At 46.3% G+C, this 17361-nt stretch overlaps 1 protein-coding gene across 6 annotated transcripts in view; it reads right to left on the bottom strand.

The window, feature by feature from the left end:
• SLC35E2B (solute carrier family 35 member E2B) overlaps positions 1-17361 on the bottom strand; it is a 287965-nt gene that overhangs the window by 57915 nt on the left and 212689 nt on the right. For all 6 annotated transcript variants that reach the window (XM_085609395.1, XM_085609405.1, XM_085609413.1 and 3 more), the window contains exons 4-5: positions 6781-6908; positions 1368-1488 (exon numbers count right to left, since the gene is read on the bottom strand). In XM_085609395.1, coding sequence (XP_085465521.1) covers positions 1368-1488; positions 6781-6908 — 249 coding nt within the window. The remainder of the gene's footprint in view (positions 1-1367; positions 1489-6780; positions 6909-17361) is intronic.

The following is a 17361-nucleotide window of genomic DNA, read 5'->3' as shown; positions in this document are numbered from 1 at the left end:
GGTACATAAATTTTGCAGTATGTTGTGTGCGCTTGGGGGGAGTGAGTGGCACTGCGACTGTCTAAGGAGTAGTATAGTGCCAAATTGAAGTCACCTGCCATCACTGTTAGGTCGTTTTGTGGGAGTGCCTCCAACCTTTTAGAGATGCCCACCCAGAATTCAGAGTCATCAGCATTTGGACCGTATATATTGAGTACATGGATGTTTTCTTCCCCCCTTTTCAAATGCATCAACAGTACTCTCCCCTCATCGTCGCTATATTGGTCTTCTATATTTATTTTGGAGTTTCTATTTAACAGAGTGATCACCCCCCGTTTCTTCCCTATGGCTGGAGAGCAGGCCATCTGTCCAACCCATCTCGCCCTAATCCGTTCTGCATCGTCGAGGGATAATCTGGTCTCCTGCAGGAGATTGCCTCAAGGGAAGCTGTAAAGTTCCTTTATTCACAAAGAAATACAATGTTCTAAGAGATACCCTGTTAATGCACGCAACATATTTTGCTACAAAGACGATCCAAATTCACACGAGCAATTGTGGTTAGATGTCTGTATGTGCTTTCTGCTTCAGGAGTTACAGGGGAAACTAATGGGGAGAGGGAACTGGTGACAGCAGTTGCCTAAAAATGGGTGTCCATCAGTGGCGGCTGCTGCTACGGAACAAAAAAGAAAAGATGACTTACCTCGCTTTTCTTCCGGCCTCTTCTGTTCCTGTCAAGTCGAGGCAGCACACAGGCTTCCAGACTCCCTTAAGCCAAGCAAGACGCTGCTCCCATGCTGGTAATAGTATTACCAGCATGACACCCACGCCGTGATTGGTCTGAGTGGCCTGGTTTGCCGCTTAGACAGTGCCTGGGACTGCTCTCCACCCGGCTATGCAATAAAGCCTGGGTTGGAAAAATGCTAAGTCGGTTTGGACATGTGCTCTTATGGTGCCCATCGCTCCTTCGCACTGCTCCGTCATGGTAGCCCAGCCTCGTCCCGCCCTAGACTGACTCAGTACTGAAAAATAAAATGATAGTAACATTGTGTTATCATTTTATTTTTCCTTTTTGCACTGCGCAGAGAGCAGTGGGGCGACAATCCCCCGCCTTATCGGAGGCGCCGCTGCTGGTGTCTGTGTGCTTTACATTTTGGAAACCCAGGTAGGTAGAGCACACAAGAAAGGTTAGAGCAAGCAACTACCAAGTGTTCCACCATCTTGTAGGCAAACGATTACCAGTATAATCAACAGTATGCAACTGCCCAAGGGTGCCAAAAATGTTTGAAACTTCACTGCTGCTAATGACTACCATGAGACCACTTTGGCCTAGATCACTCCTCTGTCCTCCCATACAACCCCCGATATTGTGTCACAAACGTGTAGCTCACCAGTCCATGATGTTGGTGGATAACGCTGCAGAAAAGCCCAGCATGTTGAAGCTGTGTTCAGTTGCAGTACAGAGGGCCAGCCCGGCCATGACAGGCAGGAGGGACATGTTGACTATGAAACCTGTAAGGAAAAGAGCGGGAGAGGACAGATGCATGTTTAGAACTGCCTAAAAGGCATGCCAAGCCCAAACGTGCGGTGAAAAGCAGGATTGCGGCATCGTCATTCATGACTTACCTTACATAAATTAGCAAACGCAACGGTTTATCCATGAACATAGAATTAGGGTACACACACATGCATATGTCTCCCAGTACTCTAGCTGACAGCCTCTCCTACTGCGAGGATCAGATAATATCCCTGGTAAGAAGCACATTGTTTCACATTTCTACTATACCAATCCACTTAAATGTTAAGAAAAGAAAACATTGTTAAATCAAATTCTGCAAGATGCAGTGGAAAACAAACATCCCCCTCTCTTTTGCAGTGTTTTTTCCAAGGTTGTTTCATCACAACGAAACATAGGAACAACCACTTCCGAGGTCCAGTGACTTAACTAGGCAATAATGCCAAACTGTAAAGACAAAATTCATTTAAATAAGGGGCACAATGAATTTGTTTAAGTCTACACCTTACTCGAATTGGTACAGCCTAGCTCACACAAAGCAAAAGAAAACTCTTCAATTCAGGAAAGTTTATTTTAAAAACTGAAATCAAGCCACTGCTTCAAAGCCTTCATGATACAAAATATCTTGAAATAATAAAGGGAAATAAATAAACCATAGATCACAATTTATGAGAGCGTTTTCTTGCTTTTATTTGTTGTGCTCGGTTTGGAAGATTATTAAAAAGTGAACTATACAGTTTCACCTTATACTTGACCTTGTGCAACCAATAAGACCCCATACCATCTCCAGCCAGATTCAGTTTGCTAGCCAATAGTACGCATATACAGAGACTTGAAGTTTGCAACCTTAAGTGTAGTTTTTAACAGTCCCATTCGGAAATGTAAGTTTGTCTAAAAAGGCCAAGACAGGTTGAAGAGTTTTCAATGGGATGGGGGCTCTCTGCAGGTCAAAAGAGTAACTGCAAAATATTAGAGATCAGAGCGATGCCCCCCTCCCCCTCCCCCCTTTCACAGAAGAATGCCTGGAAGGCATGGATAAATCCTCAAGCACGGAGAAAGATCTGATTTACGAGACCCAAGTGTGCCCCCCGAAAACAGAAAGATCTGGGGCCAGGTGTAGGTACATCTTCATATCCAAACTAATCGGAATGCATGAGACACTATTAAATAAACTGACTGATGTAAGCGCTGTGAATTATGCAAGGTAGGACCTAATAATTGATTCTTCTGGGAACATAATGTTGTATAACTCGTTCTTGTTTGTGTAATGTATAACGATAACAACAGAAGAGTTCATACAAGACAGAGATAGCTAGCAGCTAAGATGACCAACTACTGTGAACTCAGCAAAGCTAAAATATGTGGGTGGTTCAACCTAACCTTCAATACTGGTTTATCAGTCAATGACAGACAGTAAGAAACAATACACTAAATTCACAAATGCACTCAATATTCGTTGAACATGAGGGACACAGCATGCATTAGCACATTCTGTGGGAAGTGAAAGAATGAAATTGAGATGAAAACACCCTTCCCACTTTACCAGGTACCCCTGAAAACAAACCTGAGCTGAGCGGCAGAGTCACATAGAATGCGTAACGGCAGGTAACCACCAGCCAGCTTACTGAGGGATTTGCTCACCGATACCTTTTGAGCTCTACTCTGTGATGGGATGGGATACACAGACTTCTCATCTTCCCCGGACCATCAATGCTCCTGAAGTTTATCCCCCTCTCCCATACTCTTTAGCAGTATCCAGGCGTTCACATTTTTCAACAAATCCTTAGCATTTGTAAAAAAGATTTTAAAAAATTCAAAGAGAGACCTTTCTTGGCAGGAAAAAAAGATTCACTTTATACTGTGTGAACCATCCAGCAATCAAATCCATGTTCCGAGTACTGTAGTAATGAATAATAATTAGGCGACTTGCGCTGTCTGTCTGACTCACCTAATATTGGGAGACACAAATAACATTTTTCCCCTTCACTTATTGCCTTTGTTCTTGTATGTACTATATGCATGTTTTCATGCACAAAATGTTGTAAGGCCAGACATGAACCATAACACGTGGGATATGAGGCCCAAAGTAAATTATAAAACGGGGAAAGTGTAGGAGTGGTTCATTTTCCGCATAAATTTAAAAAATACTTTAAATATTTTCTTCTCCTTTCTATTTACTTTCTCTCCCAAGTCTCAATATTTGGTGAAAAAACGCCTCAGCCACCATCCTCTTCCTTCAAATTCCTGTTAGGGGCCAGTTTTTTTATGTATGACAACTACCAATCTGTAATCTCGTGCCTAAACTCATTATCTTTGAACACTTTACCTCAGAAGAGGAGCTTGCAACTCTGGGACAAGCCACGCACAGTCAGGAAAACAAATCACCTCCACAAACTCTTTACACATGCTCTTTTGTCAGCCTTCACCCAAGATGTTCACTTTCCTTTCACTCCATTACTCTGCCAGGGAACACTATGTGGTTAGACAAAAGTGCACATGGGCACGTGCTGAGCGCTTTCGGAAGGTAGGATTCTTGGAAACTAGTCACCTAATTTCAGAAAAATAACCATACTGCAGCACCATACGGAGTACAAAAGAGGTCTCACTACACAGGGTGGCCCTTCGTTCGATGCGAGTCCATGGGCCTGAACACAATCTCTAGTAGCCGCCCCAAAAAACTTGCTTTTCCTGTTTACTACTATCCTTAACCCTCTTCCTTCTTTCCAGCTGTTGCCTCTTCTTAGCCGAGAAATGGTTGTCTCATGCCTTATCTGTTTACTGAATCAAGAGACCAGATTTCTAATCTCAGCGTCCATACTTGACTATGTTATGTGATTCTTAACTAATTTGTCTTCCTGTGCCTGTTTGACCACATATAAGAGGATGGAAGTAAGCTAAACACCCGTTTTCAACAATGTACACAAGATCACAACCCGGAAATTTAGTACTACAAAATTGTCTAGAAGAGATAAACTTTTGCCTTGTGCACTATGCCTAAATATCAATCTTTTTTCTTGCACCCAGTTGTCTCGCTGGCCTCAACTCACATGACACATCCCCATAGGTTATGCCAACATTCATCCTCTTTGCCAAGGCAATTCCTGTACATGATCATTTTAAAAATCAAGTGGTTCCACTCAAGATCTTAGATTGTGAAAGATGGTTTGCTTCTGAAGGGAGAAGTTCAACTTAAGTTCACTAAAGGAGCATTGGAGGTTGGTTCTACTGCCAATGTAAGCATCCTTTCTAGTATCAGATCATTACAAAAACACCTCACTAGGATCAAAGTTGCACATTTTTCATTATGTCAAGGAACAAATACTTTTCAAAGAGGCCTAATCGCCCGCGATAGCACGCCAAAATCAACTCTCACATTCTACAAACTTTTCTCCAGCAACTCCCAACTTTAGTCATCTCACCCATAGAGAAAAGCAATGGGCTGCCTGTTACAAACGATGACACTTTGCCCTAAGGAATCAGCAAATCTCAATCTACAGCACTTCAAAATATAGTTGCAATCCTACTCTTATATCTCCCTTCCTTTTATCCCTTCAAGCATCACCACCTACATCACTGGCACCCAGAGCCTGCTTGTAGCATAGTGTGCTAAGCCAGTGTTCTCACTAATTCACTGAATCACAGTTCTTCAATGCACAGGTGAGAATCGGCTCCCCAGGAATTGATCAGATCCTACATGGATTTCTGGCCTAAAGGTGTGATTGTGCGATGTGGTAACTGGATACAAAATACGATGAGGAGCAGACAGTGTCTTCAAAGGGTAACTGGCACTTGTGAGTGGAAGACGTATAAAAACCTAATCGGCTGCAGCGCCTGTTCCCATAAACAAGTTATACATGGTCTAGAAAGTGTAATGTCTTATGTGACTCTCCACAATCAGCAGGACAAATCAGCAATCTGATCTCACGGCATTCTGTCTGCTATCTATCTAAAAACACGTAGCAGTTTCACATTTTAAGGGTCTCTAGCAACCATAATGACAGTGCAAGCTGCACAAGCTAAGTAAACATAGTCAGACATTTAAAAAAAAATCATGTAATGAACAAGATCACGTAATAATAATAATAATAATAATAATAATAATAGCAGAACGACTACATGCGGTTACGGCGTCAAGAATCACCGACTATTGCAAGCTCACCTAGCAGATGAGAACCACTGACACACAGGACGATATCTAAAACGTTGGGACCAACTAAAAGAAGAATAAAAAGAAACTAGATAAGGGAACACACGAGCAACCCTTATACAAATGCAGATCCAAGATGAATATAAGAAAGTCGGTATCTTAAGCTGAACCTGCTCAGATAAGACTCATATCAAGTATTGTGAGGCGGAACGATTCGTCCTAACCTTCAAATTTCATAAATACTTGTAAGAAGGCCAACGCAGAAATAAAGAAATTGTATTTCCCCATCCATACCCGTTACCTAACTGAGAAGTAACAGGTCTTGATAAAGATGGCAACTAAAGGAGATTAAGCCATCGAAACGCGCGTCGACCAGTGTGCTTGAATACACCTCAGCTCTCAGCACAGTATCAGAGGGTTGAGCAGTTCACCCCTGTCTTGGTCTTTCTGTGCATGCTGATTGGTTCTGGGGTGGGTATAGAGTGTGTGTTATGTATGAGAGTGACATGAATGAGGAGTATGATGAGGTATGACTGGTGGGGTGACATTTTTTGTCTTTTTGAATTCAATTTTTTGAAGTAATGCTTTATACAAATATTGTATGTTGTTACAGAACAATATCCATTTCCATTCTGTAGTAATCTTATTTTCTGTTAAGTCTAAAAATATACACACAAAGCTTACTATGCATTTTTTGTAAAAATCTGTATACACAATAATAGGAACAAATGTTTAAATGTTTTGTATGTTTTTTATAAAAATAAGAAATGAACTTTATTGGTACACTTAAAGAATGAACAAAAGAAATTAAATAAAAAATATAAAAAAAATAACGTATTTGTTAGATGGTTGTGTTTCCTTTGTGAACCCACATTAATTAAAGCAATATAGGTCGAGAGGGATACTGTATATTATTATTTGTTGTTCTCTTTCCCCCTGTTCCCTGACCTTAAATTCTTACATAGGGGGTTGCCTTTTTGCAATATATGAACAAGATCACGTTCCTGCTGACACAGCCTAAAAGGACAGAAAAAGAAAATCTGGCCTAAGCGAACATTGGCGCTGAACATCCATTACTAACCACAAAGAGTCACAGTGGACGCTTACCACTGTTGCGTATCGAAGCCTTTAATGCACTCACCAGTGTACTCTCCCAGGATCAGCCGGGACATTATGACTGTGAAAATGGGTGCAGAACTTTTAACTGTTTCAGCAAACGATACTGCCACGTTTTTAAGGCTGACAAGTCCTAAAACCACGGTGGCAAATCTGAAATGGAAACAAAACGAAGGACAAGTTGTGAATTTAACTAGCAACAACTGAAAACCGTTTACTCAAATTTTTCTGATTGAAAAATATCTACTCAAAACTATGTAATACGCATACCGATATATACATTTATAGGTGTATGTGTGTGTATGTATGTATGTATGTATACAGCACTAGTGGAGCAAAGCTACTCCATCCCACCACCACCAATACGCTTTACATTGATATATAAAGCGTTAACCACCTCTAATGTTATTTGGACAGGTGCCTTCAGTGGAAAGGTCGGATAGCTAGGATTAGATGATAAAGATGCATTATTTAGGAGTGAGTGAAAGGAATTTTGCTTCAGTGTTCAGCAGTGAGATGCCACCGAGGCCTCCATGGTTATTAGGCTATTCACAGGAAGAGTTCGGTCTCATATGTTTAGCCAGAGTAGGACTTCCTAGTTGACTGCATGTTAGGACTGAATAAAAGAGTTGACTGGACAGATCATAGGTGTACTATGAAATGTCTACGGCGGATAAGGATGCCCCCGTTAGGTCAACCTGTTTTGAGATAAACAAGAAAAACTACTTATCCAGCACCTCACGTCACTTTGCTGCAAGTATGCAGTAGGCCCATTGTGTTTTGAAGTATAGCGGTAAAAGGCAGATGAGAGAATAAGAAAGGGGAGCCATTAGCATGTAGTCAGAGGGTTGTAGACACGCACCAGCCACAAGTTTGACTGCTAATGGCACATAGGAGGCGGACTAAATTGCACTTTTATGACTTTCCACATGAATGAGAAGTGTGTGCTAGTTTTGCAGTTCATTTCATAAGTGAGTTAAAGTGTTTTTTTTTTCAAATCTCCGGTAGTACATTTTCTTTTCAAATCAATGGATGGAATCAGAAAACAATCTACGCTCAAGAGACATTGTGATTTGTGGCCACTGAGATGAAAAGGAGAAAAACAGAGATTTTACCAGGGTTGGTGGAGGACAAGACACAAATGAGCTTGTTTGCTTAATCATCATTATTTTGAAAAGTATGAGTATGGTAAAGAAAGATTTGAAGCTCAATTAGAACCCCTTAGAACTTTGATGTGGCGAGATATGGTGACAACTTTAAGTGAAGATAAGGCTGATTTGGATAGTGGTGGTAGTGGCTGTTGGCTGCGTGAACTGGGATCCACCTCTTCTCTGGACAGTTGACTACTTTGTACACATGTGATTAGTTCTCAGGTTCGAATATTGTTTTAAGGATCTTTGTTTAATGTAAGATTGGAGATACTCCAAGGCTACATCAAGACTCTGTTTACCGTGTAGATTTTTCATGTTCCATTCTTCATGGTATTGGGAGACTAATTGAGGTAGTCTGCGTCCTAAACCTGTTTAAATAATATAGCTGCCATCATCCTACCTCATGTAATTTAAGTTTACAGCACATTACAACTGTTCCACTTTCAACAATCTGAAAATCTACAAGTTCATACAGTGGAGTTTGGGAAACCATTTGCATTTGTATATTCCATATTTACTAGCTATTGATGTCCACTCGTTTTTAGGTCTCGCCTACGCAGCGTGAGGTCTCGCCTACGCAGCATGAGGTCTCGCCCACGTAGCGCGCATGCGCTGCTTAGGAGGGCCCTTAGCCGTCGTTCTTCACTTTTTCAAGCACTGCACTTGTGCTTGTGGCGGCATCCACCTTGCGGGAGCGCACAGCGGCGCGCCACGAGTGCAGTGCTTGAAAAAGTGAAGACTGCGCGCACGCACCACTCCCAGGCTTGATAAGATAAGAGTTTAACGTGTTTTCTCAGGTGCGTGGTAATCCTTACCCAATGTGCTGTCTCTCTATCTTAACTGAATTACTTTAAAATGAAATCGATTCATATAAATTAGCAATGACGAGCACAAGCATGAGTGCTTTAAAACAGCTGCTCCTTGTGCTCTTTTGAAAGATGGGAAATTACAGGTTTTCAGAACATGCGGATTCAAGTCTTCACTATGATTGTTTCTTTTATTTGTTCTGCATGTATTTATTTGCATATAATAATGTAGTATCCCCAGAGCATTAGGAATAGCCACAAATCGTTAAACTCTGCAAACATGTACAGGTTTATATTCAAACTATTGTCACAATGAAAGTTGAGCTTTAGAGTACTCACCCTAACTGCAAATGCCTTGCATTAATGGCTGACTCACTCTCACAGACTATCACACTCTCAGACTCTCACAGACACACTATAACACGCTCACTCACACCGACACGCTCACTCACACCGACACGCTCACTCACCTCACTCACACTGACACGCTCACTCACACTGACACGCTCACTCACACTGACACGCTCACTCACACTGACACGCTCACTCACACTGACATGCTCACTCACCTCACTCACACTGACACACTCACACTCTCCCACTGACTGACTCACTCTCTCACTGACTCACTCTCACTGATAGACTAACTGACAGACTCTCCCACTCTATCTCACTGACTGACTCACTCAGTCTCACTGACTCACTCTCACTGACTCACTCACTGACCGACCGACTCCCTCAAACTGACACTCACTGACACTCACTGACCGACCGACTCCCTCAAACTGACACTCACTGACACTCACTCTGACTCTCTCACTCACACTGACTCTCTCACTGACTCTCTCACTCACACTGACTCTCTCACTCACACTGACTCTCTCACACACACTGACTCTCTCACACACACTGACTCTCTCACACACACACACTGACTCTCTCACACACACACACTGACTCTCTCACACACACACACTGACTCTCTCACACACACACACTGACTCTCTCACACACACACACTGACTCTCTCACACACACACTGACTCTCTCACACACACACACTGACTCTCTCACACACACACTGACTCTCTCACTCTCACTGACTCTCTCACTCTCACTGACCGACTCACTCCCACTGACTCTCTCACTCCCACTGACTCTCACACACACTGACTCTCTCACACACACTGACTCTCTCACACACACTGACTCTCTCACACACACACACTGACTCTCTCACACACACACTGACTCTCTCACACACACACACTGACTCTCTCACACACACACTGACTCTCTCACACACACACTGACTCTCTCACACACACACTGACTCTCTCACACACTGGCTCTCTCACACACACTGACTCTCTCACTCACACACACACACTGACCGACCCACTCACACACACACACACACACACTGACTCTCTCACTCACACACACACACTGACCGACCCACTCACACACACACACTGACCGACCCACTCACACACACACACACACACACTGACTCTCTCACTCACACACACACACTGACCGACCCACTCACACACACACACACACACTGACCGACCCACTCACACACACACACACACACACTGACTCTCTCACTCACACACACACTGACCGACCCACTCACACACACACACTGACCGACCCACTCACACACACACACTGACCGACCCACACACACACACTGACCGACCCACACACACACACTGACCGACCCACACACACACACACACACACTGACCGACCCACACACACACACACACACTGACAGACTCACTCACACTGACAGACTCACTCACACTGACAGACTCACTCACACTGACAGACTCACTCACACTGACAGACTCACTCACACTGACAGACTCACTCACACTGACAGACTCACTCACACTGACACACTCACACTGACACACTCACACTGACACTGACACAATCACACTGACACACTCACATAGACTCTCTCACTCACACGGACTCTCACTCACACGGACTCTCACTCACACGGACTCTCACTCACACGGACTCTCACTCACACGGACTCTCACTGACTCTCTCTCTCTCACTGACAGACTGACTCACTTACTTTCATTGATAGACTCTGACAGACTCTCCTACTCTATCTCACTGACAGACTGACTCTCACTGACAGACTGACTCACTCTCCCACTGACTCTCAAAACTCTCTCTACTGACAGACTCACTCACTCTCACTGACAGACAGACTCACTCACTCTCACTGACAGACAGACTCACTCACTCTCACTGACAGACAGACAGACTCACTCAATCTCACTGACAGACAGACAGACTCACTCACTCTCACTGACAGACAGACAGACTCACTCACTCACAGACAGACAGACTCACTCACACTGACACGCTCACTCACACCGACACGCTCACTCACACCGACACGCTCACTCACACTGACACGCTCACTCACACTGACAGACTCACACTGACAGACTCACTCACACTGACAGACTCACTCACACTGACAGACTCACACTGACACACTCACACAGACACACTCACACAGACACACTCACACAGACTCTCTCACTCACACGGACTCTCTCACTCACACGGACTCTCTCACTCACACGGACTCTCTCACTCACACGGACTCTCTCACTCACACGGACTCTCTCACTCACACGGACTCTCACTGACAGACTCTCCCACTCTCCCTGACTCTCTCTCTCTCACTGACAGACTGACTCACTTACTTTCATTGATATACTCTGACAAACTCTCCTACTCTATCTCACTGACATACTGACTCTCACTGACAGACTGACTCACTCTCCCACTGACTCTCAAAACTCTCTCTACTGACAGACTCACTCACTCTCACTGACAGACAGACAGACTCACTCACTCTGTCAGTGTGAGTGAGTCTGTCTGTCTGTCAGACTCACTCACACAGACAGAGACTCACTCACACAGACAGAGACTCACTCACACAGACAGAGACTCAGAGACTCACTCACACAGACAGACTCACAGACTCACTCACACAGACAGACAGACAGACAGACTCACACTGACTGACAGACAGACAGACTCACACTGACAGACAGACAGACTCACTCACACTGACAGACAGACAGACTCACTCACACTGACAGACAGACAGACTCACTCACACTGACAGACAGACAGACTCACTCACACTGACAGACAGACAGACTCACTCACACTGACAGACAGACACTCTCACACTGACAGACAGACACTCTCACACTGACAGACAGACACTCTCACACTGACAGACAGACACTCTCACACTGACAGACAGACACTCTCACACTGACAGACAGACACTCTCACACTGACAGACAGACACTCTCACACTGACAGACAGACACTCTCACACTGACAGACAGACACTCTCACACTGACAGACAGACACTCTCACACTGACAGACAGACACTCTCACACTGACAGACAGACACTCTCACACTGACAGACACTCTCTCACCGACCCACCGACTCACTCTCCCACCGACTCACTCTCCCACCGACTCACTCTCCCACCGACTCACTCTCCCACCGACTCACTCTCCCACCGACTCACTCTCCCACCGACTCACTCTCCCACCGACTCACTCTCCCACCGACTCACTCTCACTGACTGACAGACTCACTCTCACTGACTGACAGACTCACTCTCACTGACTGACAGACTCACTCTCACTGACTGACAGACTCACTCTCACTGACTGACAGACTCACTCTCACTGACTGACAGACTCACTCTCACTGACTGACAGACTCACTCTCACTGACTGACAGACTCACTCTCACTGACTGACTCACACTGACACACTCACACAGACACACTCACACAGACTCTCTCACTCACACGGACTCTCTCACTCTCACTGACCGACTCACTCACACTGACTCTCTCACTCCCACTGACTCTCTCACACACACTGACTCTCTCACACACACTGACTCTCTCACACACACTGACTCTCTCACACACACACACTGACTCTCTCACACACACACACTGACTCTCTCACACACACACACTGACTCTCTCACACACACACACTGACTCTCTCACACACACACACTGACTCTCTCACACACACACACTGACTCTCTCACACACACACTGACTCTCTCTCACACACACACTGACTCTCTCACTCCCACTGACTCTCTCACTCTCACTGACCGACTCACTCACACTGACTCTCTCACTCCCACTGACTCTCACACACACTGACTCTCTCACACACACTGACTCTCTCACACACACTGACTCTCTCACACACACACACTGACTCTCTCACACACACACTGACTCTCACACACACACACTGACTCTCTCACACACACACTGACTCTCTCACACACACACTGACTCTCTCACACACACACTGACTCTCTCACACACTGGCTCTCTCACACACACTGACTCTCTCACTCACACACACACACTGACCGACCCACTCACACACACACACACACACACTGACTCTCTCACTCACACACACACACTGACCGACCCACTCACACACACACACTGACCGACCCACTCACACACACACACACACACACTGACTCTCTCACTCACACACACACACTGACCGACCCACTCACACACACACACACACACTGACCGACCCACTCACACACACACACACACACTGACCGACCCACTCACACACACACACACACACACACTGACCGACCCACTCACACACACACACACACACTGACCGACCCACTCACACACACACACTGACCGACCCACTCACACACACACACTGACCGACCCACTCACACACACACACTGACCGACCCACACACACACACTGACCGACCCACACACACACACACACACTGACCGACCCACACACACACACACACACTGACAGACTCACTCACACTCACTCACACTGACAGACTCACTCACACTGACAGACTCACTCACACTGACAGACTCACTCGCACTGACAGACTCACTCACACTGACAGACTCACTCACACTGACAGACTCACTCACACTGACAGACTCACTCACACTGACACACTCACACTGACACACTCACACTGACACTGACACAATCACACTGACACACTCACATAGACTCTCTCACTCACACGGACTCTCACTCACACGGACTCTCACTCACACGGACTCTCACTCACACGGACTCTCACTGACTCTCTCTCTCTCACTGACAGACTGACTCACTTACTTTCATTGATAGACTCTGACAGACTCTCCTACTCTATCTCACTGACAGACTGACTCTCACTGACAGACTGACTCACTCTCCCACTGACTCTCAAAACTCTCTCTACTGACAGACTCACTCACTCTCACTGACAGACAGACTCACTCACTCTCACTGACAGACAGACTCACTCACTCTCACTGACAGACAGACAGACTCACTCACTCTCACTGACAGACAGACAGACTCACTCACTCTCACTGACAGACAGACAGACTCACTCACTCTCACTGACACAGACAGACAGACTCACTCACTCTCACTGACACAGACAGACAGACTCACTCACTCTCACTGACAGACAGACAGACTCACTCACTCACAGACAGACAGACTCACTCACACTGACACGCTCACTCACACCGACACGCTCACTCACACCGACACGCTCACTCACACCGACACGCTCACTCACACTGACACGCTCACTCACACTGACAGACTCACACTGACAGACTCACTCACACTGACAGACTCACTCACACTGACAGACTCACACTGACACACTCACACAGACACAGACACACTCACACAGACTCTCTCACTCACACGGACTCTCTCACTCACACGGACTCTCACTCACACGGACTCTCTCACTCACACGGACTCTCACTGACAGACTCTCCCACTCTCCCTGACTCTCTCTCTCTCACTGACAGACTGACTCACTTACTTTCATTGATATACTCTGACAAACTCTCCTACTCTATCTCACTGACATACTGACTCTCACTGACAGACTGACTCACTCTCCCACTGACTCTCAAAACTCTCTCTACTGACAGACTCACTCACTCTCACTGACAGACAGACAGACTCACTCACTCTGTCAGTGTGAGTGAGTCTGTCTGTCTGTCAGACTCACTCACACAGACAGAGACTCACTCACACAGACAGAGACTCACAGACTCACTCACACAGACAGAGACTCACTCACACAGACAGAGACTCAGAGACTCACTCACACAGACAGACAGACAGACAGACTCACTCACACTGACAGACAGACTCACTCACACTGACAGACAGACAGACTCACTCACACTGACAGACAGACAGACTCACTCACACTGACAGACAGACAGACTCACTCACACTGACAGACAGACAGACTCACTCACACTGACAGACAGACAGACTCACTCACACTGACAGACAGACAGACACTCTCACACTGACAGACAGACAGACACTCTCACACTGACAGACAGACACTCTCACACTGACAGACAGACACTCTCACACTGACAGACAGACACTCTCACACTGACAGACAGACACTCTCACACTGACAGACAGACACTCTCACACTGACAGACAGACACTCTCACACTGACAGACAGACACTCTCACACTGACAGACAGACACTCTCACACTGACAGACAGACACTCTCACACTGACAGACAGACACTCTCACACTGACAGACAGACACTCTCACACTGACAGACAGACACTCTCACACTGACAGACACTCTCTCACCGACCCACCGACTCACTCTCCCACCGACTCACTCTCCCACCGACTCACTCTCCCACCGACTCACTCTCCCACCGACTCACTCTCCCACCGACTCACTCTCCCACCGACTCACTCTCCCACCGACTCACTCTCCCACCGACTCACTCTCCCACCGACTCACTCTCCCACCGACTCACTCTCACTGACTGACAGACTCACTCTCACTGACTGACAGACTCACTCTCACTGACTGACAGACTCACTCTCACTGACTGACAGACTCACTCTCACTGACTGACAGACAGACTCACTCTCACTGACTGACAGACTCACTCTCACTGACTGACAGACTCACTCTCACTGACTGACAGACTCACTCTCACTGACTGACAGACTCACTCACACTGACAGACTCACACTGACACACTCACACAGACACACTCACACAGACTCTCTCACTCACACGGACTCTCTCACTCACACGGACTCTCTCACTCACACGGACTCTCTCACTCACACGGACTCTCACTGACAGACTCTCCCACTCTCCCTGACTCTCTCTCTCTCTCACTGACAGACTGACTCACTTACTTTCATTGATATACTCTGACAAACTCTCCTACTCTATCTCACTGACATACTGACTCTCACTGACAGACTGACTCACTCTCCCACTGACTCTCAAAACTCTCTCTACTGACAGACTCACTCACTCTCACTGACAGACAGACAGACTCACTCACTCTGTCAGTGTGAGTGAGTCTGTCTGTCAGACTCACTCACACAGACAGAGACTCACTCACACAGACAGAGACTCACAGACTCACTCACACAGACAGAGACTCACTCACACAGACAGAGACTCAGAGACTCACTCACACAGACAGACTCACTCACACTGACAGACAGACAGACAGACTCACACTGACTGACAGACAGACAGACAGACAGACAGACTCACACTGACAGACAGACTCACACTGACAGACAGACTCACTCACACTGACAGACAGACTCACTCACACTGACAGACAGACTCACTCACACTGACAGACAGACTCACTCACACTGACAGACAGACAGACTCACTCACACTGACAGACAGACAGACTCACTCACACTGACAGACAGACAGACTCACTCACACTGACAGACAGACAGACACTCTCACACTGACAGACAGACACTCTCACACTGACAGACACTCTCACACTGACAGACAGACACTCTCACACTGACAGACAGACACTCTCACACTGACAGACAGACACTCTCACACTGACAGACAGACACTCTCACACTGACAGACACTCTCTCACCGACCCACCGACTCACTCTCCCACCGACTCACTCTCCCACCGACTCACTCTCCCACCGACTCACTCTCCCACCGACTCACTCTCCCACCGACTCACTCTCACTGACTCACTCTCACTGACTGACAGACTCACTCTCACTGACTGACAGACTCACTCTCACTGACTGACAGACTCACTCTCACTGACTGACAGACTCACTCTCACTGACTGACAGACTCACTCTCACTGACTGACAGACTCACTCTCACTGACTGACAGACTCACTCTCACTGACTGACAGACAGACTCACTCTCACTAACTGACAGACAGACTCACTCTCACTGACTGACAGACACTCACTGACTGACTCTCCCCCTCTCTCTCACTGACCGACTCTCTCACTGACTGACCGACTCTCTCTCACTGACCGACTGACTCTCTCTCACTGACCGACCGACTCTCTCTCACTGACCGCCGACTCTCTCTCACTGACCGACCGACTCTCTCTCACTGACCGACCGACTCTCTCTCACTGACCGACCGACTCTCTCTCACTGACCGACCGACCGACTCTCTAACTGACCGACTCTCTCACTGACTGACAGACTCTC

This window comes from Triturus cristatus, chromosome 1_2, assembly GCF_964204655.1.
Source record: "Triturus cristatus chromosome 1_2, aTriCri1.1, whole genome shotgun sequence".
Taxonomy (NCBI): Eukaryota; Metazoa; Chordata; class Amphibia; order Caudata; family Salamandridae; genus Triturus; species Triturus cristatus.
This window is presented reverse-complemented; position numbering and strand designations above follow the sequence as displayed.